The 24974-nt window shown below is 41.5% G+C and overlaps 1 pseudogene and 2 gene segments (V, D, J or C); all 3 read right to left on the reverse strand.

The window, feature by feature from the left end:
- The window catches only part of LOC122116814, a 474299-nt gene that overhangs the window by 86021 nt on the left and 363304 nt on the right, over positions 1-24974 (reverse strand).
- Positions 4024-12139, reverse strand: LOC122116643 (annotated as a pseudogene).
- Positions 13588-14140, reverse strand: LOC122116685. The segment is given in 2 exon segments: positions 13588-13932; positions 14054-14140. Coding segments are annotated over 2 exon segments (378 nt in total).

The raw sequence follows: 24974 nt of genomic DNA on the forward strand, positions 1-24974 counted from the left end.
AACAAATTAAATCCCCCATCAACAAATCTTCAAAGATACAACTGCCCAATAAACAAGTGGGCTAAAGACTTAAAGAGAAACTTCTCTGAAGAGGAAAGAAGGATGGCCAATAGACACATGAAGAAATGCTCAACCTCTATAGCCATAAAAGAAATGCAAATCAAAACAACATTGAGATACCACCTCACCCCAGTTAGAATGGCTATAATGAAGAACTCTAATAACAACAGATGTTGGAGGGGATGGGGACAGAAGGGAACTGTACTGCATTGTTGGTGGGAGTGTAAACTTGTTCAACCACTTTGGAAAGCAGTGTGGATGTTCCTCAAAATACTCCCCATAGAGCTCCCCTATGACCCAGCAATCCTAAACTTTTTCATTTTAGTTTTGTTTTGGAGATTCAGGCAAGACCATGTTCCACCTATCTGTACAGCCCTAGTAACCATGATTATAGGAGATTATCCAAATGCCTAGGTTTCTTTTGAGATAGCTTTTTAATAACAATTGGCCAGAATAACCTCTGCTTGAATCCACTTCTTTACTTCTCTCACTTGTGTGGATTTTAGGCAATATTTTGAATGCTATTTAATCTTGACATATGGTCAGATTTCTAAAAATAGTTATTATTTTGAGGCCTGAGATTACAGAATTGATGAATATTGATATGTGGCTAAATAATTTTGCCAAGTGAAGATCTCCTTAGCAAAAATAGATTTCCCCTAAAGCCTAATTTCTCAAACCTTGTATGGATCCTTATTACCTGCTTAAATTACAGATTGCTATGCAGTAGGTATGGGTGTTTTCATAAATTTTGTGTGTGTTGTTGGGGTGAGCCAAAACTAACTCCTCTTTTAATATACCAGGAGTTCCTGCCCACCCTTGAGAATCAAAATACTGGTTTCTCAAAAGCCCCCAGGGTCAGTAAATACGCTGTTTGTTGAGACCCCAGGAAATGTGGAAACTGTTTGGAAAGCACCTTAGGATTGTTGTGATCAGGTTGTGTGATGTGTAGCCCTGTTTGATTATCAATAGCCCAGACAGGATCTGCAGCCCTGTTTGGTTATCAACAGTAACACAGCCCAGCCACCTTTGCTCTGCCAGAAAGGAGCAGCCTATTCTATGTCCCCATGAATGAGAATATCCACCTGCTTTGTGTGGAGACCACCCAATTTGCATCCCAATTCAAACCAGAATGATAGGTTAGTTCAAACAGATACTATGAGATGCAGAGCACATGGGCAGCAAAGATGGCACTGAGAAAGAGTAGAGTGGGCAGAGCCCAATTTCCCTTAGGTTCAGTGCATAATCAGCCAGTGGAAGCTTAGGTGCATGATAGGGTGTGACCTTGACAGTGTAGTTTCCTCCCCCCCCCCCCTGCCATTCTACCTGCCCTTTTGGGCTTTAAAAAGGGCTGCTCTCTGTTAATAAACGAGTTTTCTTCCTACTTGATTTGGCTCTCCACTGTGTCTGATTATCTCCCAGGCTGAGGAAGGCTGGGGATCGGGGGAGCACTGCACTTACCTTTCCTTGGACCCCGTCCGTCTTTCTTGGGACGGACGAAGACCCAACAATGAGACAGACTGTAACCCCATTGGCCACTGACATAAATATGCAATCTTTGTGTGTGCGCTACAATCCTGTTGGCCACCTGCATGTTGACAGGCTTGACCACATGAGTATTGTCTTTAAAATCCCTAGCTTGAGGCCCAAACGGGGTGGCAGTTTCAGCTCCAGAGTCTGTGTTGAGTCCCTAGCTGGTCAGCTATCCACTTCCCCAAAAATGTCATCTTTTTACATGATTCTGTCTTTACATGAATGGTGGACTCTTTTCCCCAGAACATGTGTAAAACCAAGTACATGACAAGAACAAATAAGGGAAGGAAGTACTAATTTGGGCTTATAGATTCAGAGATTTCAAATCACAATCATTGACTTCCTTGGCCTGAGGTGAGGCCCAAGATCAGGTTGTGGGACCACCTAGCAGAGGCTACTCAACTCAAGGTACAATAGAATCCAAAGGAAAAAAACAAAAACAAAACAAAACAAACCATAGGAAGTGGTAAGGGCAAGATTAGCCCCAAGGACATGCCCACAAGTGATGTATTTCCTCCAACTGAGCCCCACCCCATGCTCTTAACACTTCCCATACCACCACCCTATTGTTAACCCATCAAGGGGTGAATAAACACATATCCAATAGTGTGAAGTAAACACAGAGGACAAAACTACACCCAGAGAAACCAGGTCTCTGCTAGTTTTCAACACAACACTGAACAACATGAATAACATGAATTTCGCTGAAGAACAAAACACTGATTCCCAGAAGGAAAATTGTCCTTTTACCTCCAATTGTGCATTCCACCATGTGACTGTGCAGGTGGAGGAATTAGTGTCTCCCTGTTCTTATTTGATTTCAGTGTGAAGGCCTGGAAGGTTGTTCATATTGGCCTCCTCTAACAAATCTAGTGTCAAAATATGATAATTAGCAACAACAAAGAAACTTTATTGATGCTATCTGGTGGACTAGTTATTATTTTGGCTTCAAATATTAAGTCTAAGAAGCAGAAAATATTACATTCTGGAATACTGAATTACAAACTATTGAGAATCAGAAAATGTTACATGCTGGAATACTGAAGTACAAACTATTGGGAATCCTCAAGCAACAAACTCCTAGCAGTCTCAGTAATGCCACCTCTGATAGAGCCTCTGGAGGGTCCCTCATATCTGTGGCTCAATTTTCAGACTATGAACTACAAAGAAGACAGCTACTCCTGTTACTCTAGCCACAGGAGGCTCACAGCCCTGCCTACAGGAACCAGAGGTCTGGCCTCGTGGCTTGCAGCAACACTTGTGTTGACTATATTACCATGTTGGTCACATGAGGATTTGTCTGCTTTGTGGACACAGGGGCTGTATCTCCCTCAATCCACATTTGCATTCTGACACCATATTGCAATCTCATTTCTTTTTCTCACAGAAGATACTGCGGAGCTTTTTTTTTTTTTTTTTTTACAAAGGAAAGAAATGTATCTCAATTGAAAAGGAAACCAAATTCACTCAGCACCTCCCTCATCACAATTGGGAATGTACCTATGGTCCCTAAAGGACTAAAAATTGAGTTTAATATATTTCTGTGTAGTTACTGTTAGTGTTGTGCTCAGCTTTGTTCCTTAGCTCCACCCAGAACTGGGCCCTCCTCCCATCCTGGAGTTCCGTCCATAATTTGTCCCCTCCCTCTCTCTGCCCAGACCCACCTGAACTCCCATTTACCTGACTTCCTATCCCTCACACCCTCTTGCTATCTGGATGGTGATGGAGGCCATGTGCTACCACTTGGGGGAAATATGGCTTCTATAATAAACCTTATAATATTCTTTCTCCTGTGCTTGCCTGCTTCTGCCTGGTCCCATGGATGCATGTGTCTGATCCTCTTACAGTTACATTGATGGGCTGACAGCCCAGTTCAGGATCATGATCACAAGCCTTATTACTAGAACAACCATGCTGGTACTTGAAAATCAATGGTCTATCCCACAGCTCTGAACCCAGCTGGAGGATGTATTGCATCCAGGTTGACATAGCATGTGAGAAAAATTCAGACTCTTCCAAAATTGTTTCGGTCCATCAAGTGATGGAGATTTTCTGTCTTAGAGACACTAAAAGATATACAATGCTTCAGACCATAAAACTGTCAATAGACACTAGACACAGATGTAAGACAGAATACAAGACAGATACAAGGGCTCAGTCTCAGTTCTGTGACCTCTGAACACTATTACAGGACTTCATCACACTCCACTGTCTTAAATAGAACCAGAGCCCCAGAGCACACAAGGCCAGAGACCACTGTGGAGATTCCAGTACTGTATCAGCCCAAGCTTGATTCAATGAGGAACCAGTGAGAGAACTCTGTGAAGGGCTTGATATTTATACAGGGTTTGGGGACAAACAGAGAAGATGCTAGACAAAGTAAAACTGGGCTTCCAGTTTCTGAACAGAAAACATAACATAGACTGTATGTATGGGCCAAAACCATGTGCATGATGGAAGTTTTATAAGTTTCCTTATGAAGGGAATAAAATCATAGAAGATACTTGATGCTTATATCACTGATTGTCTATAGTACTACTTAAGAGACACATATTTTTTTCACTAGATACCTCATTGTTTACCTAAAGTCTCCTGGTCTTTATCCTTACATGATTTTCTCCTGCTCTTTGTAGTTTCCAAGGCATCCAATTATCATATGCTCTTCATGTCCACCCAGTCACATTGATCACAATGGCTTCCTCCTCAGTTCATTCAGACAATCTTCTCTGCTGCTTCCCAGACCAGCAACACATGAGGGCTGCTCACCCAGCCAGAGGCGAGGTTCTAGTTCAGGGATGTTTCACTGTGGGAGGATTATGTGTAGCTTGAAAGGAGTAATACACCCCAGCATCCTCAGTTTCCACACTGCTACATTTCAATGTGCAATCTGTGCCTGACCCACTGCCACTGAATCTTTCTGAGATCCCAGATTCTCAGTTGGAAACCTCATAGATCAGGAGTTGTGGAGACTGCCCTCGCTTCTGCAGGAACCATTTCAAATATGTGTTTCCATTGCTATATAGAAAGTTCTGAATAGACCTGCAAGAGATGGAGGCCAGCTCTCCTAGGTTGACAGGCAAGGGGAGTGGAGTCTGGGTCATCACAACATCTCCACTTGATCCTGAAATTAGAATAAGATAGACGTGCAATGTTATACACAAACGTACAGAGACATGCTTTTTATTTTTATTTTGATGTATTACCTATTATTAATATTACATGGTTTGACTTATAATATAAAAACATTTTGCATCTAAAATTGTGAGTTAAACAAAACTACTCAGAGCTTATGAAAATTAACTTGTTTTACGAATGAACTAATACAGATTATGTGTGAGGGGAAGAGAGAGAAATGGGGTATTTGAGTAGAAATGCTCTTAAATGATTTAATTAAAAAGGAAAAGGCATCTCCCTATCTTCCATGCTCATTAAAGTGAAAAAATAGAGATAATTTTAAGCATAAATAGGGCTCTAGGCATAATACATTATCCTCACCAAACACAGGTTTTCACTCCTTCTGTAGACCTAATCCTCACTTACCCGATCATGATTAACAAGACCTGCACATCTAACACATGGATAGGGCACAACTGGAATCTCAGATCTCACCCTGCCACCCCACTCTCATTTCTCATCCCCCTTTGCTGTTACCAGGGATCCAGAGCATTAACAGCCACAGGAGCTGAGACAAGGACTTCATTTTTAGGACTGAAATGAGGAGTTTTGACAGGTCAAGGCAAGTTCTGATCTGAGCCTTTATCTCAGACTTAGAAAGGAAGGTCCTCCTTAGGGAGCAGTATGCAAATAGTCAGGTTGGGGCAACAGTGTGAGAAGAGTCAAGGCAAGGTAAGGCCTGCTCTTCTGAGCAAAGTAGCAGCAGATCTGTTCTATATTTGGTGACAACCAATAAAATCCATGATGCCTTTAGCATGGAAAGAAGGACTCCACTGATAATATCTGGAATTGAGGGAAAAACAGGATGCACATCACCTCACCACCCTAAAACAGCATCAGAGGCCCAATGATATGCAGCTTTATGTCCAGGAGAAACTCTAGGAAAGGAATAGACATTGTGTCTAGGTCCTCCATTCCTCCCTCATCTAATCTAGAGAAAGACACAGTGTCAAGCATCAGCAGCACTGATTCTCAAAACAGTTCACCAATAAAAGCACAGAGTTGAGATAGATGAAGAGGCATACCATAGTTACCAGGTTATCTCTTAGGGATGCTTGCATCTCTACTTGCCAGGATTTTCATATTAAGATAGAGGGTATAGAATTGACAAGAATAACAAAATTTTCTCTTGCAGGTTGTAAGTACCCTAATGGTCTTTTAACGTAATGGGAAAAATTATTACCCTTGAAAGAATGAATTCAATGTAACAGTTTTTTAAATTCACTAAATACCTTGTCATTCCTCCATAATGTATTTGTACAGCAAATTAATCAAAGGAGAGTACAGGAAGGGTAAAAGGATCAAAATATGGTGTACTTATTAATTGACATACTGAAGTGAGACCATTTTGTGTAACTACTTGAAATTATATATATATATATATATATATATAATTTTGATTATCTTAAATTAACATAAAATCTCCAAATATCTCCAGTCACAATCTAATTTAACCAGTCTCTGTTTATTTGTCTCAGAGATTTTAGTCTCTGCTTCACCTGAGGGAAGGAAGAGCACATGCAGGGTGTTTGTACTGCTGCCCCAATGGATGAACCAGGCCAATGGAAGAGGTGACTTGTGGAAAGTGATTATATTATGGGATTGGAGATTATACCCACTGCTCACCAGAGGGTTAAAGATACTCTCATGCAGTGAGGCAGTTCTCATAATAGTCACCTGCTATCAAATGAAGAAAACCATAGGCTTGGCCACCTCAAATTACAACTGGTTCTCTCTTTATTAACACAACATATTGTACCACATGCAAGAGAGTCTTCAGAGTAAAGACAGATGAAGATACAGCATCAGGGATGTTCTGCATCTAAAACTATGACTTAAACAAACTCTTCTTTATTCAGAGTTTAGGTCAGCTACTTTGTTAATGAAAAGGACTGACAATAGTGTGTCATGTTTGTGTGTATGCACACACGTGTGTGTGTGTGTGTGTGTGTGTGTGTGTGAGAGAGAGAGAGAGAGAGAGAGAGAGAGAGAGAGAGAGAGAGAGAGAGAAAGAGAGAGAGATAAATTTGGTTTAAATAGAAGTGCTCATAATAGGCTAATTGAGGAGTAAAAAGCAGCTCTCTGCCTATGATACTCTTCTTCTTCTAAATACAACTTCTTAATCCTTACCAAGATTACTTGTTAACTTGCTGAAATGCAGATTCACATTCAGTAGGTGTGAAGTGGATTTGTAATATTGTATTGGTAACATGCTCTCAGAGATGCTATTGATGATCCTGAATTCTGGACACCTTCTGAGTAGGAAAGAAAATACTAGTACATACATGTTTAGTTGTGTTTGCTTCTTTTTTGTCAAGAAATATTTCTATTTGAGAATGGTCACTTACATATTTCATGAAAATATCTCATTTTCCATGAACTGAGACTTCCTGAAACTCTTGCTATAGTTACAAGTTGCTAATAGGAAGAGTCATGTGTATATCTGGTATGGGGTAATGCCCTCCTGGATATATTCTGAGAGTTGGGCGGTGACTTCACTGGATCATCAACTATGGGCTCCCATCACCACAGTCTCTTCAGGAAATACATTTCCCAGCACTGCTCTCCCTCTCTGCTTTCCTGTTTATATTCTGAATGAGATGGGCCATCTTCTAATCACATGTAAGATTGGAAGGTGGAAGGGACTCAATCCTATCGATCCACAATATGCAAGGAACTTGGACAGAGGTGAGAGTGTGGACAAGTGAGAACTCGATACACCTCTCGTCTTAAATTCTGTTTTTAATATCTATAAGGAGTTGTATAAAATGATTTCCATTAAACATATGAGGTTATAAATGCAATTCTTCTTTACCTATCAGTCTTTCATCATTCTGAACCATCCCTCCCAATCCAGCTCCTCCCTTCCATATACATTTCCATGTGTAAGAATGCATGTTAATTAATATATGTGAACTTATGACATTCAGTATGTCTGTAGGATATATGGAAGTCACTTCTGATTACTCTGATAAATATAGGTATAATATGGGTCACTATATAACTGTACCTAGTGCATGACTCCACAAGTGTCTTAAATGTATTTTATTTATTCACATATATTTATTTCCATTCTTCAGTTTGGATTTATGTGAACTAGGCCAGAAGCCAAGGGTGCTTTTGTTATCTGCTCTCTGAATAACACTTCTAAGATCAAGCACCAGAAAAAAAAAACATGTTCAAACCTTCCAAAACCTGATCCAAAGTATTAGTTAATTTTTTCTTGATATTTCCTGAAGTTTTTTAAAAACTTATTTTTCCACTCTACTTTCGAAAGCTTAGAACAATTATATGATACTCAGTATCAAATCAAATTTTCTGAGAACTAGATTAAAATATTGTATGTTTTGACATGAGAGTTGAAATTATTTAAAATAATACATTTGCTGGAAATAAAATTCCCTGACAGGAAGTTGATAAATTTTGAAGGTATTCAACTCACTTGTTTATTACATTATTTAGCATCCCCAAAAATCATATGGTACTTCAAATAAAATTATTTCATGGAAATCCAAAGTTGAATTAAAAAATTTTAACGACTACTTTTCCTTTAAAAAAGTAGTTTTCAAAATGCTTTTCACAAGGAATTTTTAATTGCCTTTAAAAACCTGCCCTGACATATATAGAATGGCCTCGTTATTGATTGACTGCAGAATTTTAGGACAGACTAGACCATACATGAGTACAGAGCAGTGTTCTTTGTAAGTCACAGAAGAGGCAGTGTCAGGTGTGTGCTGCTTGGGATGAGCAGGAGGACAGACAGTTAAGGTATGCAATTGACTCTAGAACCTATCTCTCAATGCTTTCCAGCGAACTTAAAAATGGGGGCTGCATCTGAGATGATCTGTCAGCAGTTGAAGCACCAGGATAAGCATCTGGGGCAGCCCAGCCTCTCACTTCTGCTTTCCAGGGAGGTTTTTGTTATGACTGGTGTCACAGGGGTAGGTAAGTAATTACCCTGCTGACTGTAGTAAGTGGCAAAATCTTCAGGCTGCAGGCTGCTGATGCTGAGAGTGAACTCTGTGCCAGATCCACTTCCATTGAACCTCCATGGGACCCCAGATTGCCAAGTAGGTGCAAAATAGATCAGGAGCTTTGGAGCTTTCCCTGCTCTCTGCTGCTACTAATGTAAATAATTGCTAATGGCCTGACTGGCTTTGCAGGTGATGGTGACTCTCTCTCTCAGAGATACAGGCAGGGATGGTAACTGAGTCAACTGGACATCACAATGGACACCTGACATTGGAAAAATTAAAACAATTAGTCATGTAATTAATGATATTATACAAGTACTTCCACGAAGCCTCAAGCTGCTCTGTTAATATGAGATGAGTATTCCCTGGCATTGTTCTTCCTTACCTGGGAGCCAGAGCAGCAGGAGCCCCAGCAGCTGAGCAGTGGCCTTCAGGTGCAAGCTGTTTGTTGAGTGGAACCTTCTCCTGCATAGGGTGTGAGCAGCCTCTGAAGAAGTTCTCAGGGCAGTGGGCTGTGCTCAAGACACATGAAAATCAGCAGGGTTGGAAAGATTTAAAAATATGGCTATATACGTAGCTTTGTGATCTTCATGAATTTCTCAACTAGCAGTCTCCAAATCTCTCAGGTAACATTCCTGTCTCCTATCAATAGCCCAAAAAACTCCCCTTAAAGATAAGATGTTCCCTAAACCAAGAACTCACATCTACTTCAGTCTCTTCTGCTTCATAAACCTTCATGTTCTTATGCTATCGTCTCTTCCAGTTCAGAATAACATTTTTTTAGTAACTGGGCTAGAACTTGTGGTCCCAGCAGGTTCAGATTTGATGAAAGGAAACACAATAAAGGGTGAGCAAAGCAATGAATACACAATGAATGGAGAAGACATCCTTAGCATGGGAAGCAAGGAAAAACTGCCACAGACAGTGAAGGCAGAGCACAGTGAGGAAGGCTCCCACATCAGGACCAGCATGTGGGGATACTGTCCACCCTAGTGCAGGATGTCACTCTGGGGAGCCACTAGCAGGACATTTACATGACAGTGAATCAACCTCTCATCATTGTGAGTCCAAGCAGCTGCGGGTACACAAAATAACACTGCTCTTCACAGTCAGAAGCTCACACACAGGGAAAGTCCCTGCCAAAGTCAGAGTGCTCTTCATCATCCTTCACCAAATGAACTGCATGTGGATCTGGATTTGAGAGATTCACCAACTACGACCCTTGTTATGATGTATCTGTGGCCTGAAATATTACACTTCTGAAGCCAAAGGAAGCTATGATGAAACTGTAAAACTCATGCCTTTCTATTTACCTTCATTTAATGAGAAGAACTTTGAAGGTGGACCTGTCTTTTGATACACATCCACTCCTGGTACACACAATGTCCCCCCACACCTGGGTTTCAGACCAAGACATTTTAGGAATGGCTACGATTCAGGAGGAAAGAAGAGTGGATATGAGAGTGGAGATCAACCACTTCACAATTTGTGTAATAAGACTGTTATGCCCTGAGCGTCAGGTAGGAATCATGAACATAAAGATATCTTGTGTAGACGATACTATAGCTACTAGCACATGTGTTTAGTATATTATTTACCATACCTAAGATACAGAACCAACCCAGATGCCTCTCAGTAGATGAATGGATCAAGAAAATGTGGTATATACACACAATGGAATTCTATGCCTCCATCAGAAAGAATGACATTGCCCCATTTGTTAGGAAATGTTAAGATTTGGAAAAAATTATATTAAGTGCAGTAAGCCAAGCCCAAAGAAACATAGGTCCCATGGTTTCCCTTATTTGCAATATCTAGTATATGTATTAGTCAAGCAGAAAAGGTCAGATAAGTTGATGTTAAGGAAATGAACCCTAAGTTATGTATTCAAATGTTTTTTTTTTTCTTTCATGTGATTGTTTCTAACGCATTCATAAGATTATTTCTTTGTTGCTTTGTATGTCCCTCCCCCTCAGTTTAACCACTGTTTTCACTGTATTTGATGTCGGTATAATTTGTGGAGGGGAAGGGGAAAAACAAGTCGTTTAAGTAAGGATACAGGTAGACCCGATGCAGCAATGAGAAGTACAAGTTGTCATGTCGAAAACGAACTTTACAACTTTGGTGGGGGAGGGGGAGGCTGGAAAGGGATGGGAAGGGTAAACAAAGGAGGAGGCTACAATGGTTGATAAGAAATATACTCATTATCTTGCCTATGTAATTGTAACCCCTCTGTACAGTATGTTCACAATTAAAAAATAAGATTGTGGAATACTAAAAAAAAAAGAAAAAGAAAAAGAAAATCAGGTTCTACCTAGAATCCACCTTGGGTTTTTCCTGCTCCTTCAAGTTGTGCTCATTGGATGGCTGGTCTTCAACAATGCATGTCTTGAAGGACAGTGTGATCCGCTCTTTACTTTGGCTTAAGTTCTCTGTCTCTGAATGTCCTCCCTGTCTGTCTTCTAGTTCCCCAATAAAAATTAAACTGTCCTTTTTCATCTGCAACATGTGTCTCAAGCAAGCATTTTCATCTGTGCCACTCTATTCCATATCTCTGTAGATTCAAGGTAAAATGCACATCCATAGACACAATCCAACTGCTATCCTGTGAGCCTGAGGTCAAACAATGAGCCCTGGTGGCCCCGCCCTTCCATGCTTTATGGAGTGTGGCAGCTGTTAAGTTCCTTAATTCTCTGCTTCAGCATCCTCATTTGTGTAACTGTTACAGTAGTGTTGAACACTTTTCTGTATCTTTCTCTGGGATTTTACCTTCTTCCATCCATGGACCAATTTTTCCCTTGGCTATTTTCACTCATAGGATCATATATCTCATAATCCTAAGTATTTTCTTCAATGGCAACAAACCCCTGAAGCAAATCTCCAACTTCTCAACACATTTCCTCCTACATCCACTGTTAAAACATTGCCTATAAAAGAGAGATGCCCTACGTTTGTCATTTTAAATTGCTGTTAACTCACCTTTTTGTATACCTTTTCCCTAATACTTAACTCATGATATTTAGTGAAAACTTCAATACCTACCATAGAAACTCTTTCAGAGTGAGTTTTTCCCTCAAGTTATTCCTTATGATTAGTTGGATATATTTCCAGGTAAAGTTATAATCAGTAGGACAATATTTTGTAAAATAGAAGAGTTCACCTATACATTGTTTAAAAAATTTGTTAAATCTTAAGAAGATACATAAATGACATAACATATAATAACAAAACAATGTGACAATAATACTTATTAGACAATATATTGGAAATGAACTTTACAACTTGGGCTGGGGGAGTAGTTGGCAAGGTAGACATTGGAGATAGTGAGGGAGAGGGGAACACTATTCAAAAAGAAATCTATTCATTACCTTACATTTGTAATTGTAACCCCTCTACATATCAACTTTACAAACAACGTGAAAACAATAAAATAGGGAAAATCAGAAAAATCATAGACTAATATCTAATAATACATCATATATACAAAATAACACATAATATATTGTATATAATTTATATTTAATTATTACATACTGTATCTCATATATTAGGTATATATACATAAATATGATGCATAAGTTGCATGCATATGTTCACTTGTCAATCTGAGAATCAGAGGGCTTCTGACTTAAGGAAGATCTGCTTTATCTTGAGGTTTCTCCATTTTTATTTTTATAAATAAAAGACGTCAGTGTTGTTCCTCTGACTGTCAAAGATTCCTTGATTCTTGAGATTAAAACAGAGAAGATTCAGTGAACTAGGAACACTGCTGTGATTCTTGGTGGGAACTGGTCTGGAGGACAGAGGGACTAAGCTCAAGAAACATCTCACTTTCAGTGTACCTTGCAGGAGAGCACAGGATGGCTGGATACCCAGTGGCAACAGTGTTGTTTGTATTCAGTGTTTCTCTTGATAATTTCAGCTTGATTGCTAAGTCGAACTAGCATTTAGAAAATAGAAATAAACTAAATTTATCCTCCTTTCATCTCCCCTTTCTCTCCTTCCATTCATCTCCATCTCCTACTTTGCTTCTCTCTCTCTCTCTCTCTTTCTCTCTCTCTCTCTCATTTCTTATTTTTCTCAGGCAATGTATGTTGATCAAGTCGAATATGTTCCACAAGTAGAAATCTCTTTTAAAATTAGATAACTGATCTCTGCATTTCATCATTCTGCTTGAGTTAAAGAGAAAAACTATAACTGTCTACATTTATGTGAAACAATATTTCTAATAGCATCAACAGCTATCCATTACATATCAGCAGGTCAGGAATAATGGAAAATACCTGCTTTAATAAATAGGAAAACCCTGCAACAAACTTTGTACTCATTGATATAGTTATTGAGCATTTTACTACTCAAGCTGCATTAAACTATGAAATGTTCACTATTACCTTCTGTACCTAAAATTGTACTGAGGTTCTCCAAATGCAATAAGAAAAGCTAAAACTGATTGGATAAAAAGCACAAAAGACCTGAAGCAGAAAAAGGAAGTGGCAAACTGTCTTTACTTGCTAATGAAATTCATGCATGAAGTATTGAAAAATCTCAAAATAAAAGTTTTGAAATAACTTTGAAGTGTCTTTGTGCACATTGTGAATATCTATTCAAGAATAAAATAACCTGGATAAAGTCAGAGTATTTCCATGTTTCTAGTCTGGAATGTAATATTAATATTTCAACACATAGCACAGTGCCGGTATCACACATCTATAATTACACTTACTCTAAAGATTGAGGTATAGAAGCTCGCTGGTCCAGGTTAGCCTGGGCAGGATTCCTGTACTATGATTCAAGGACAGCTCTGGCAAGAGGAAGCTTGAAGAAAGCAGCTGGGGCAGCCCAGGCTCACACTTCTGCTTCCTGGAGGTTTATGTTATGGCTTGTATCACTGTGGGTGGGTAATTATAATACTGTTGACAGTAATAAGTGGCAATGTCTTCAGGCTGCAGGCTACTGATGGTGAGAGTGTACTCTGTCCCAGATCCACTGCCACTAAATCTGGAGGGGATCCCGGATTGTAAATTGTTTGCAAGATAGATCAGGAGCTTTGGAGCTCCCCCTGGTTTCTGCTGGTACCAGTTTAACACATTGCTAATGCCCTGACTGGCCCGGCAAGTGATGGAAACTCTGTCTCCAGGAGATGCAGTCAAAGTGGATGGAGACTGAGTCATCTGGATGTCACATCTGGTATCTGCCATTGGAAAAGTAATAAGTATACATAGAATCAAGCATATTATAAGAAAGCTTCAAAAACAGCCAAGCATCACTGACTACAGCAGACTGAGGAGACCCTCAGCGTAGTCTTTCCTTACCTGTAATCCAGAGCAGCAGGAGCCCCAGGAACTGAGCAGGGGCCTTCATGTCCATGCTGTGTGCTGACTAGGACTGACTTCTGCCCAGGGTGTGAGCAGCTTTCAAGAACTGCTCAGTGCAGTGGGCTGCGCTCTGGGCACATGCAAATCAGTAGGGGTTGGAAGGGGCCAGCACAGCTGCACCAACATGCCAGATTTCAGTATCTCAGCCCAGACATGATGCCCCAGATACAAAAAATCAAACCAGGGTAGCACTGTTGTACCTGAAGAGCATGCATTTCTCTCTGTGGTTCAGGGGACACAATGCTTCTCTGGTTAAATACAATGAACTTTAATTTATACATGGGTCATGACATGCTTTTCATGATAGCATTTTATCTAAGTCATTTTTTCAAGCAAAAATGGTCCCAAAATGTAGAATTAATGATTTAGATCAGATTTTCTAAGTCTTTGGTTTCCTTGAACCCATTTGTTAATCATAGACACAATCAATCAATTACTCAGCCTACATGGGTATGTAGTTGATAGAGAGAGTGGTAGTTAAATAAATAGATGATAAACAAGTATCAATTAATACTTAATGAAAGACAATGAAAAGTATGAAATTCAAGTATGTGCAGTATTGTGCTATGGTGTACAATGTACAGGCTAGCCATTGGGTTTTGCAATCAACTCCAGGTTGCTGTCCTATGTTTCTGAATGTACTTTCCCACCACCATCATGCAGTAGACTTAATATCAGACATTGGCTCTCTGTATACTGAAAGGACCTGGCTACAGGCATAACCTTATTATCATTGTACATTTCTGAGCTGCAAGTCTCCTAAAGTCTTGATGACATTCATGCCTTATTGTTCTTAATCCAAGTTATTCCTCCTCAGAACCTGAGCTATTCTCTAAACCAAGGCTGAACTACAATTTACTCTGCCTCTTAAAACTGTAAATTCCTATAGTACCTCCCATTTAATGGAATTTGTAATTAAAGAAGTTTTCAGTGATTGAACTCATAGTTTATGATATAAACAAGCTCTGAAAGGATGACATGTAGCATAGTGAAGTGTGAAGTGGGACACCGGAGCTGCAAAGCCCAGAGAAGACAAGGGAAAATGCCACAGGTGATAAATCCAGAGTACGATGAGGGAGGCTCCCACCTGGAATCCAGCATGTGAGGGAGCTGTTCACCCTAGTGCTGGATGTCACAACTGGAAAGACACGGACAGGACATTTGCTTGACAATGAATCCACCATCTTATTGTGAGTCCAAGCAGTTGCTGCAGGTGCACAAAGATAACAATGCTCCCCAAAGGCCAGTAGCTCAGAGACCAGGCATTGCCCAAGTCAGAGTCCATCTGTACCAGGCCCTACATGACAGGTTCCTATAGCAACCCTGCTCACTGAACTATTTCACACACTATTGGAGCAAAGCAGAGTATAGAAATAAATTCATGTTTTCCTCTCCCCCCTCCACATAATGAGTAGAGCTTAGATGCTGGACCTGGCTTATGGTAAACATGCAGTCCTGGTGGAGACAACGTCTCTAGATTATCATTCTCTGACGTGGGTTTGAGAGAAGAACAATTAGAGGAATAGCTCTCAGTTGCAGGTGGAAGAAGAGTGTATATGAGGATGGAGAAAAAAATCACCCCACTAATTGTGAAATAAGACAGTCAGTCCTGGGCTGAGAATGTGGCTCTGCGGTAGAGTGCTTGCCTAGTATGCATGAAGCCCTCGGTCCAATTCCTCAGTACCACATACACAGAAAAAGCCAGAAGTGGTGCTGTAACTCAAGTGGTAGAGCACTAACCTTCAGCACAAAGAGGCTCAGGGATAGCATCCAGGCCCTGAGTTCAAGTACAGGACTGGCAAAAAAAGACAATCAGTCCCAGAGACCTAAGGTGGAGTAAGCCAGACCAAAGGAAATATAGGTCCCATGGTTTCCCTTATTTACAATAATTAGTGTATATATAGAACAATTTTATCAGATGAGCAGAAAAAGCTCAAAAGCTATGTACATATGACCATATAACATGATGCTAAGTGAAATGAACCCCAAGATATGGACACAAGAGGTCTTTCTTTATTGTTGTTATTTTTAAAGTACTATGTGATTATTTTGTTTCCTTTGTATGTTCTTCCCCCTACGGTATATCCCCTGTTGTTACTGTACTTGATTTTGATACACTGCATCTTGTATATACATTTGTCTAATTTGAGGAGGGGAAGAGCAATCACAAAATTGTGAAACAAAGACATAGGATGACACATTGCAACATATCCACAAGAGATTATATTGGGAATGAACTTTATAACTTCGGGGAAGGAGGAGGAGAGGGAAGGGGAGGATGAAGGGGTGAGGGTGGTGGGGGAAAAGGGATAGAGGGAAAACAACTAGGGAAAGGGTAACAATGCTCGACAGGCAATGTACTCACTGCTTTCCTCATGTAAATGTAACCCCTCTGTACAGCATTTTTACAATAAAATAAATTTTACCAAAAATAATAGAAATGTTTTATTGGATCTAATAAACTAATCAGAGTGATAATGGCTGAAAAATTTGACACAGAGGAAAAAGCCCATTTCTTATAGTTAGTGAGCTCATAACATTAAAAAAAATAAATTGAATAACAGCAGAGATGTTTACACCTAAAAATGGGAATATAAAACTCCATGGAGGTATTTTTACAATCTAAGTAGGAAACCTAAATTATTTCTTCATGATAATTGGGCACTTAATCATATTTCTATTTCTCTGTGTACAATGGGACAGAATGACTAATTTTCTGATGAGCAAAATGTGATCCTGTCAAGGTATATAGCTCTTAGTGAGAACCTTACTTCATCTCATCCCAGGCTGTATGTAGAGCACCCACAACAAGGAGTCCATAGTTGAAATGTAGATTTCCCAGATTAAAACACAAGAGTAGATCCACTGTTCATTTGTCTCAATGCAATGGCTGAAATTTCACTGGACCTTCATCAAAACCTGCTGAAGAACAGGATGCTTTGCCAGAGCTGCACAGACACAGTATTTCCCCTTCCAGCAATCAAATATATGACAAAACAATTCCTATCTGCTACTCTGAACACTAAAATTGTGAAATTTTGTTATGGTTGTCCCAACCATTAACACTGTAATTATCCAATATGGAAATTTGGATTGAGGCAAAATGAAGAAGCAGTAGAAATTATGTCATGAGCTCATAGAATCAAAATATAATCATGAAAACATTTGTCAGATATCAGTATCTCATGAATATATTCCTAACCATACAGGAGTATGGAGATCTCAAGGATCATGATCAAATCCCAACTAACATTCAAGAAGGTGGACTGGAGGTGTGGCTCATGTTATAGAGGACCAGACAAGCAAGGAATCTGAACAAGCATGAGGATAAAAAGATAAATAATGCAAGCTAGGAAGGGATAGTGGGAGAAAAATAAGAGAAAGGGTTACAATGCTTGACAAGAAATGTACTCATTCATTTTGAAATGTAACTGTAACCCCGCTGTACAGAATCTTTACAATAAAATTAAATTAAAAAAATAAAAAATAGAAAGTATCATTTTCCCAATGTAGCCTCTGACGTGCTTCAAATTCCTAATCCTGTTGTTTTTTGTGGAAGTAGGTGTCCCCAAGTGCCTACGATCTGGCCACCATTTAGGAAAAGACTGAGGCAGGTGCACTGCCTTGAAATGTCCATTGTGTTGCCAGGTGCTATTGTTTGGGGCCATGACACTGTCTGGCTGCTGCACCTCCTGTGCCTCAGAAAACTACTTGTTGAAGGAATTTTTTGCCATCCCCTGGAGGCAGATGTTGGCGAGTCGAGGAGCATGGTTGGACCACAGGTTCTGCACACTGTCCTTTAGACTCTGTCATCACACACAGCCCATCCCTTACTGTTTGAGGACAGATTAATTCACACAGAAACAGTTTCCTTCCAAGGCTTAAATGGATGTTCTTTCTGATGAAATGGGGAGTGTTTCCTTAATACAAAAGTGATGTCTAGTCACAAAGCACAAAACATTACTCCAAGCTCAGGGTGGAAGGAGTAGATCCTTGAATCTCAGGGCATGTAGAATTTAACCTGCCTGTTTTTTTCTAACTAGCTTCTGAGTTTGAAATCTCTTATCCCCTAATTAGACATTTCTTAACAGTCTTCTCTGCATCTGAATACAGTTTAAAGGTAGAATTTTGCTTTGTAGCTCTCTCCTGTGCTCTATGAATAGCCGGCAAGAAGGGCTATGCATCCTATTCAGTGGTTGAAGACCTGTCTCTACTTTCAAGGAAAGAAGCAGCTAAACACCACATCTTGGAGTTCCATTAAGGTGGCAGCAAAAGGTGAATATGAGCTTAAAATAATCCAATTGTCAATGCAATCCTCCAAATCTCATACCCTTGCATAGCTTAGGATAAAAGGTACACAACACTATGTCCAGCTCTATCAGCTTAAAAGGGGTCTTGTGAACTTTTTAGTCCAGGATGGCCTTCAAACCACATATTCTCAACCCTCAGTTAGGTAGAATTAGAAGTGGGAGCCATTGGTGTCTTTTAAAAATTTATTTTATTGCAAAGATGCAGTGTAGATGGGGTTATAGTTACATGGGTAATGTAATAAGTACATTTCTTGTCGAGCATTATTAGACTCTCCTTTGTTATTCTCCTCCTATCCTTTGAATGGAGTCTGAAAAATTTAGTCCAGAAGTTGTAGAGAAAAATGTCTGTACATATATGACTTGAATGACCCCCTAGTGTTTTGCTGGTGTAAGGACCAGATGATTGTAAATACCATTGAATTTAGGAAGCACTAATGTCAAATTCCAGTTCTTCTCAATTAGAGTTCATAGGAATTGCCATTATCTTTAAATATTTCTCTAATTTACTCCCTTGACTGAAGTCTTCTTTATCTTACCATGGTGATGGAAGTGTTCTTTTATTTTCATTATACCATGTAAATGTTTGAAATGTCAAGCATTATTGAGAACTCATCATACAGCAACATTTTAAAAGAAATTAAATGAAAAGCATATATCTGCATTAGCTCCTGTGAAATAAGCAAGCCATATTTATTTTCAAATTCGGATGGTTATATTATCAGAATAATGTATTGATATATTGTTTGATTACATTTTTATTTTTGTGATGATCATAAAAATACTATCACTTTAAACCCCTATTGAAAGGGATTTTTAACCCCCTTACAATGCTGTCATCATGGAAGTAGCAAATAAGTAATCTACCTAGACAAACTATTTAAAGAATAAAATAAAGGTGTATATTCATGTCATCACAATAAAGCCGAAGAATAAAGACCAGGAAGTATAAGACGTCACAGTAAACATCATTCCTTCTATTTAGACTGATGGTCTTTTTTTTCCCCCCATTATTTGATAAATTTATATTCGACACAAGATTACATTTGGTGTAGAAACTTCTAGGGGGGTAAAGGTAAAAGGAATGAGCCACATCATAATCCAGTACAAGCTCTGTTACAGAGTCAAGATCTGCTTTTGGCTATTAGCTAATTACTGGGTGTGCAAGAAGGCTGCTGGTGGCTATGGAAAAAGATAGAATCTTGCACAGGCTCAGGTGTCCTTGCTTCCTATGGTTACACAGATCATTCCTAATGCAGATCTGACTGATGAACATGGATTCCTATTGCCCCTGCTCCATGTTGGGAAAACCCTGATGGATCTTCGGTTATCATGTCACAGCATGTAATATGTTCCTAAACCCAGCTGTGCTAGTCTACCCCTTGAAGCAGAAAGCAGTTTGTAAGCTCTTTTTACCTGCAATAAGGGGACTGACAGAGCATCAGGTTTCTTTGCATGGGATCAGCACAGGACATTGTTAGCTACAGACAATGCATTACACTCCTGTGAATCTTGCAGCTGTTCAGACTCTATGAGAGCCAGGCTACTGCCTCTTCGTCATTCATTGCTCACAAGAAATACCCTAGACCTCTTTTTGCACTCATGTCATTGACAGCCATCACATTCCCACCAGAGCCCACTGAATGAAGGCATGAAATCAATGGTAGCTAACACCTCTCTATACCCTACATGCCAATCTCCAGCATTCTAGGTAAAATGAAAGGGGGACTTTGCAAGACCAGTGCTGTTGGAGCCTCTCCCTCTTGATGTATATGATGTGGTGTGGACAGGGATGGTTGCCTCAGGTTTATCAAGCACCTGGAAGTAATGTCCATCCAAACCTGTGCTGATAAAGATGGTGTTTAACTGCTTCCTTGTCCTCTTCCCTCTGCCTCTGAGCCCTCACACACAATGCTTCCTAGGACATGAAGTGTTGGTTTCTCAGGCAGCCTGGCTATGAAGCCCTTGGCTCCAGTGTGCCTCTCCAGCTGCCTCACCAGTTGGAGCCCAGGATGAGGGACACCAACTGTGTCTCTCAGCTTTTCCATGATCATCTTTTACCTGGATATTCTTAAAAACATGTAAACCCTTTTTAATTTACAAGATTTTTCATAAAACTTTTAATTGTCACTATTTATTTTTTTGGCTCTGGTCCTGGGGTTGAACTCAGGGCCTGGTTGCCCTTGCTGAGGTTTCCTTCCTCAAGGATAGTGTTCTACTACTTGAGCCAAAGCTCCACTTCCAGCAATGATTTTGAGAGTGGGATGCCTTTGGGGAAGATTAGTTCAGTGGAGATGACAGGCTCCTGTATTTTCCTATCTGGTCTTTTTGGAATCATGGTCTTCTGATCCCAAGCTCCTGAGTACCTAGGATAAAAATCTTGAGTCAGAGGTCCTCCAGCTTTTACTCTCTTTGGAAAACATGTGATTACTTTCCCTTATCCAAAGGCCTACTGAGTAGTCTGTCCTTTATTTGAGCCGGAGACACACAAAACACTGATTGTGTGTGTTTGTTGTTTACATGTGTGTGTCTATTCTTTGCTCTATACAGATGTTCCCAGTGATTTGAAATCCCACCAAAGTATTGCACTGATTTTTTCACATATTGGTATAAAATTATTTCACTGATTTTGACCATGGTTGACTGCTTTCCCCTATCCACAAATAATCTGCACAATGTGTGCACTATGTGGGTCTGTGTGTAGGCACATGGTGCATCTTCACACAGCTCTTCCCTATGAATGGGAAAAAACACCTCCCTCCTCGAGAGTATTAAGACTTATTAATTTATATATCTTATAAACCCAATCCATGTGAGAGACACTTGTTCCTTAGGACATCTTCCTTCAAGTTGTATAAGGACAGGAATTAAGGAGGGAGGAGTAGCCATCAGGTGCTAGGATCCCGGGGTAAGGTAAGAGTGGACATCTTGTGAGACTGTTGCCCTGGCAGAGGCATTGGAAAACCAGTCATTTGTGTCCATTGGATATCTCCCTGTTATTCCAGGCTTCTCGAGCTCATCGTCAGGGGGAACTTGCCATTGCCTTGGTTGTCCTCAAGAATGGTCTTGACCATGAGCAGGGAAGTTCTTATATCAGCGGCCTCTCTGGTGTTGCCCATAGTCCTGGGGGGCAGCCATGGTGGTACTGAAAGGGGCACAGGCTGTTGTCTGAGCTTGGGGATGAAACATCCTGCCTCCAAGACCACTCATTCCTCCACTCCCACCAGCAATGGCAACACTACCAGCACCCCTTCCTCCTCCTACACCTCCAGCTCCTGGCTGACCAGCACTGCCCACAGGTTTGCTAGGTGGATGGTGATATGGAACCTCCCAGTGGGGGCCAGTTTGGGCTAACCTTGCCTCCTCGGGACATGGTTGGCCTTACAGTCTGGCCAAGAAGCTTGCACCAGGGCCAGGAGGCTTTTCTGGAGGTGGGTGTAGACGCTTCTGGACCTGTTGACCTCTGCTCTTCTTGGCTTGGGCAGGTGAGACGCTGGCACTCACTGCTTGCAGACCCTGTGAGCCATGGGCCTGGGGTGAGTGTTCCTTTGATGCTGGTGCAGAGAAGGGGTATAAGTCCTGGAAGCCATTGCAAGGAGAATGCAGGGCAGCCTGGGACTGGCTGGAGCGCTGTGTTGCAGGAGGTCCTGGAATTCCTGGGTGATCCAGGGAGCAAGGGAGCCATGCTTTGGTCTGCAGTACAGAGGCATCTTCAGAGACATTCTGACAAAAGGCAAGGGTGCCCCTTCCCCTCCCTCTTTCCTTCTCCTTCTCCCACTTCCCAGGGCACAGAGGCTCTGAGTCTACTTGGAGGGAATGGGGAAATCCACTTCAGGTTGGGCAGCTCACCCGAGTTGGCCTGCGACCCAGGGAAATTAGGGGTTTCAGTGCTGAGCAGCACCATTGGCACCCTGGCTTCTTGTGTGGAATTGGTAACACTGGCTGTATAGTTGGCTGGGACTTGGGGCAGTTGTCCGGTGCTCACCCTCAGGACTAACTATGCACCAAATCTGAGGGTCTACTGGGGCCATGAGAGCCATTCCCTTTCAGACCTCCTAGAGCTGAGACAGCGGCACAAATCCTGCCCCTGGTCCTCTCTCTCCTCGGCAGCAGCTGGGTCTGGTTGAGGGCATCCTCGAAAGACTGTGGAGGTGCCCGGAATTCATGCTGTTGCTGGGATTTGTTCTGGTAATTGCCCCCACACAGCTTCTCTGGGTTGCCAGGTCTGACCTTAGAGGGCCTAATCCTCCGTTCTCCTCACAGAGGATCAGCACCCCTCTTTTGGTCTGGCCCTGCCCCATCCCTGGCATTCCCAAGGGAACCCCTCTTGTGGGCACCTTGGTGAGTCCCGGACCTGTAGTTTGGGAGGGCAGCCGATGCCAGGCATGCCCTGGTACCAGTAGGCCTGGGGTCCTGAGAGCCCCTGGAGCTGTCCATGGACCAGTGATGAGAACTGATGCTGCCCCCAGAGGATGCTGGGGCCACTTGGGGATGCTTCTCCCACCTGTTACTTGGTCAAGGGCTGACAGTCTGCTTGCCAGGTCCCTGAAGCTCACACAGCTTCCCAGGCCATGGGGTCTCTGGCCCAGAGCTGGGGCCTCCCTTCCTGGGCATCATTGCTTTTCCCCCGGAGCCACAAACTACACTTGACTCTTTCAACTTGTCGTCTTGCACACAGCCTGACTCTGACAGCACAAGAGCCTCTTTCCTGGGCTCTTGAACGCCATCCTGTTCAGAGACCTGGTGTCTCCCAGCGTGTGTCCAGCTCCTTTGCCATACTACCCACCAGCGAGTGCTTCCTAAAACCCTTCATTATGTCTCTGACACCCGTGGCACCTAGGATTTCTGCCGTGATGGGCAAGACAGAGAGCAGACTCAAGGATTTGTGGAGCTCCTCCAAATGTGTGCTGGAGGCCAGGTGCTCTTGGAGCAGCCGCACGGCTCCCCACACCCACTTGGCGTTCTGCGTCCCCATGCCACCCCTGGCCACGTCTACAGAGACGCGGGAACCACACACCTGGACTCCTCCATCCAGGGGTTCACTCGCCGTGCTCTGAGAAACAGATCCACATTCAACAGGTCCTCCTGCTCCCTCTCACCATCCTCCACCTCCCTCTGACCTCCCCCTGCCCAAGATCATACTACCTGGGCTCTAGACCTCCATCCTGGTCAGGGTCCTGGCTCAGAGTCTCTGATTTGTGGCTCAGAACAGCCAAGGTCTTCCAGTGTTTGTCCAGTTCTTTGGCCAAACTGGCCACCTGTGGGTGCTCCCTAAAACTCTTCACTACCCTTCTGACACCCGTGGTGGCAAGGATTTCTGCCGTGATGGGAATGATTGAGAGCAGACTCAAGGATTTGCAGAGCTCCTCGCCATCTGTGCTGGAGGCCAGGCACTCCTGAATCTGCCTCACAGCTCCACACACCCACCTGGCCACCTCCATCATTTGCCAACCATGTCCACGTTTACATAGGTGCCTGGGCCACTCACCTGGGTTCCTGGATGCCATTGGTCACTCACTGTGCTCAAAGCACTCATCTCTGGTTGGTCACTGCGAGGCACGTGGCACTGCCCGGCAGTGTCCAGAGTGACTCGGCCTGCCAGCTGCCTGCCTTATATAGTCCTCTGGCTGCTCCACCTCCTCCCACAGTTCCTATAGCTATATATGATGTTTTAATGCCATTACAAGAGATAAGAGTAAAAATTACATTGTCTTTGAGTGTTGAATTCAGTGCCATGATCTCCATAAAGGACAAAAATGATGATGAAGGTGTCAAATTGGAGTAAATATTTTTATTTTTTTCATAAAGATATTATTCTTTTTAGTATAGTTTGTAAGATTTGTGGCATTTTTTTCACTTAGGTCAACTAAGAAAAAACTGATTATCATTCTCTGAATGAATAAGTCTATGCATCAAACTATTGAAATCGCTTACTTTGTTATAGCAATGGAAATGGACTGTATGTGTGTATGCACTTGCATGTGCATGTATATATGTGCACATTCATGTGTGTATATGCACATATGTGTACGTAACATGTGGATTAACTAGATATGTTCTTAATAGGGGCTAATAGAGAAGTAAAGAGAATATCTCAACCTTGATATTCATCCTCTAAACACAGCTGGTTTTCTTTTGTTTCTGTCTGTTTGCTTGTTTGTGCCTGTCTTCAGGCTTGAACTCAGGGTGTGGGCAGTGTCCTTAATCTCTGTTTGCTCAATGCTAGTGCCTTGCCACCTTCAGTCACAGTTCTTCATCCAGATTTTTGGTGGTTAAGTGGAGATTAGTGTCTTAATACCTTTCCTACCTTGCCTGGTTTTGAACCACAATCCTCAGACCTGAGACTCCTCAGAAGCTAAAATGGCAGCTGTGAGCCATCAGCTCCAAGGTTAAACATGGCTTCTTAAACATAATAAAGATCACCAACATCGCCAACATGCTGAAATGCAGATTCACATTCAGTAGATCTCAAGTGGTTTATAATTTTGTACTTGCAACATGTTTTCAGTGTTGTTGATATTGTTGAATTCTGGAAAACTCTGAATAAGAAA

This window comes from Dipodomys spectabilis, unplaced genomic scaffold (assembly GCF_019054845.1).
Source record: "Dipodomys spectabilis isolate Male_0828 unplaced genomic scaffold, ASM1905484v1 ptg000137l, whole genome shotgun sequence".
Lineage (NCBI taxonomy): Eukaryota > Metazoa > Chordata > Mammalia > Rodentia > Heteromyidae > Dipodomys > Dipodomys spectabilis.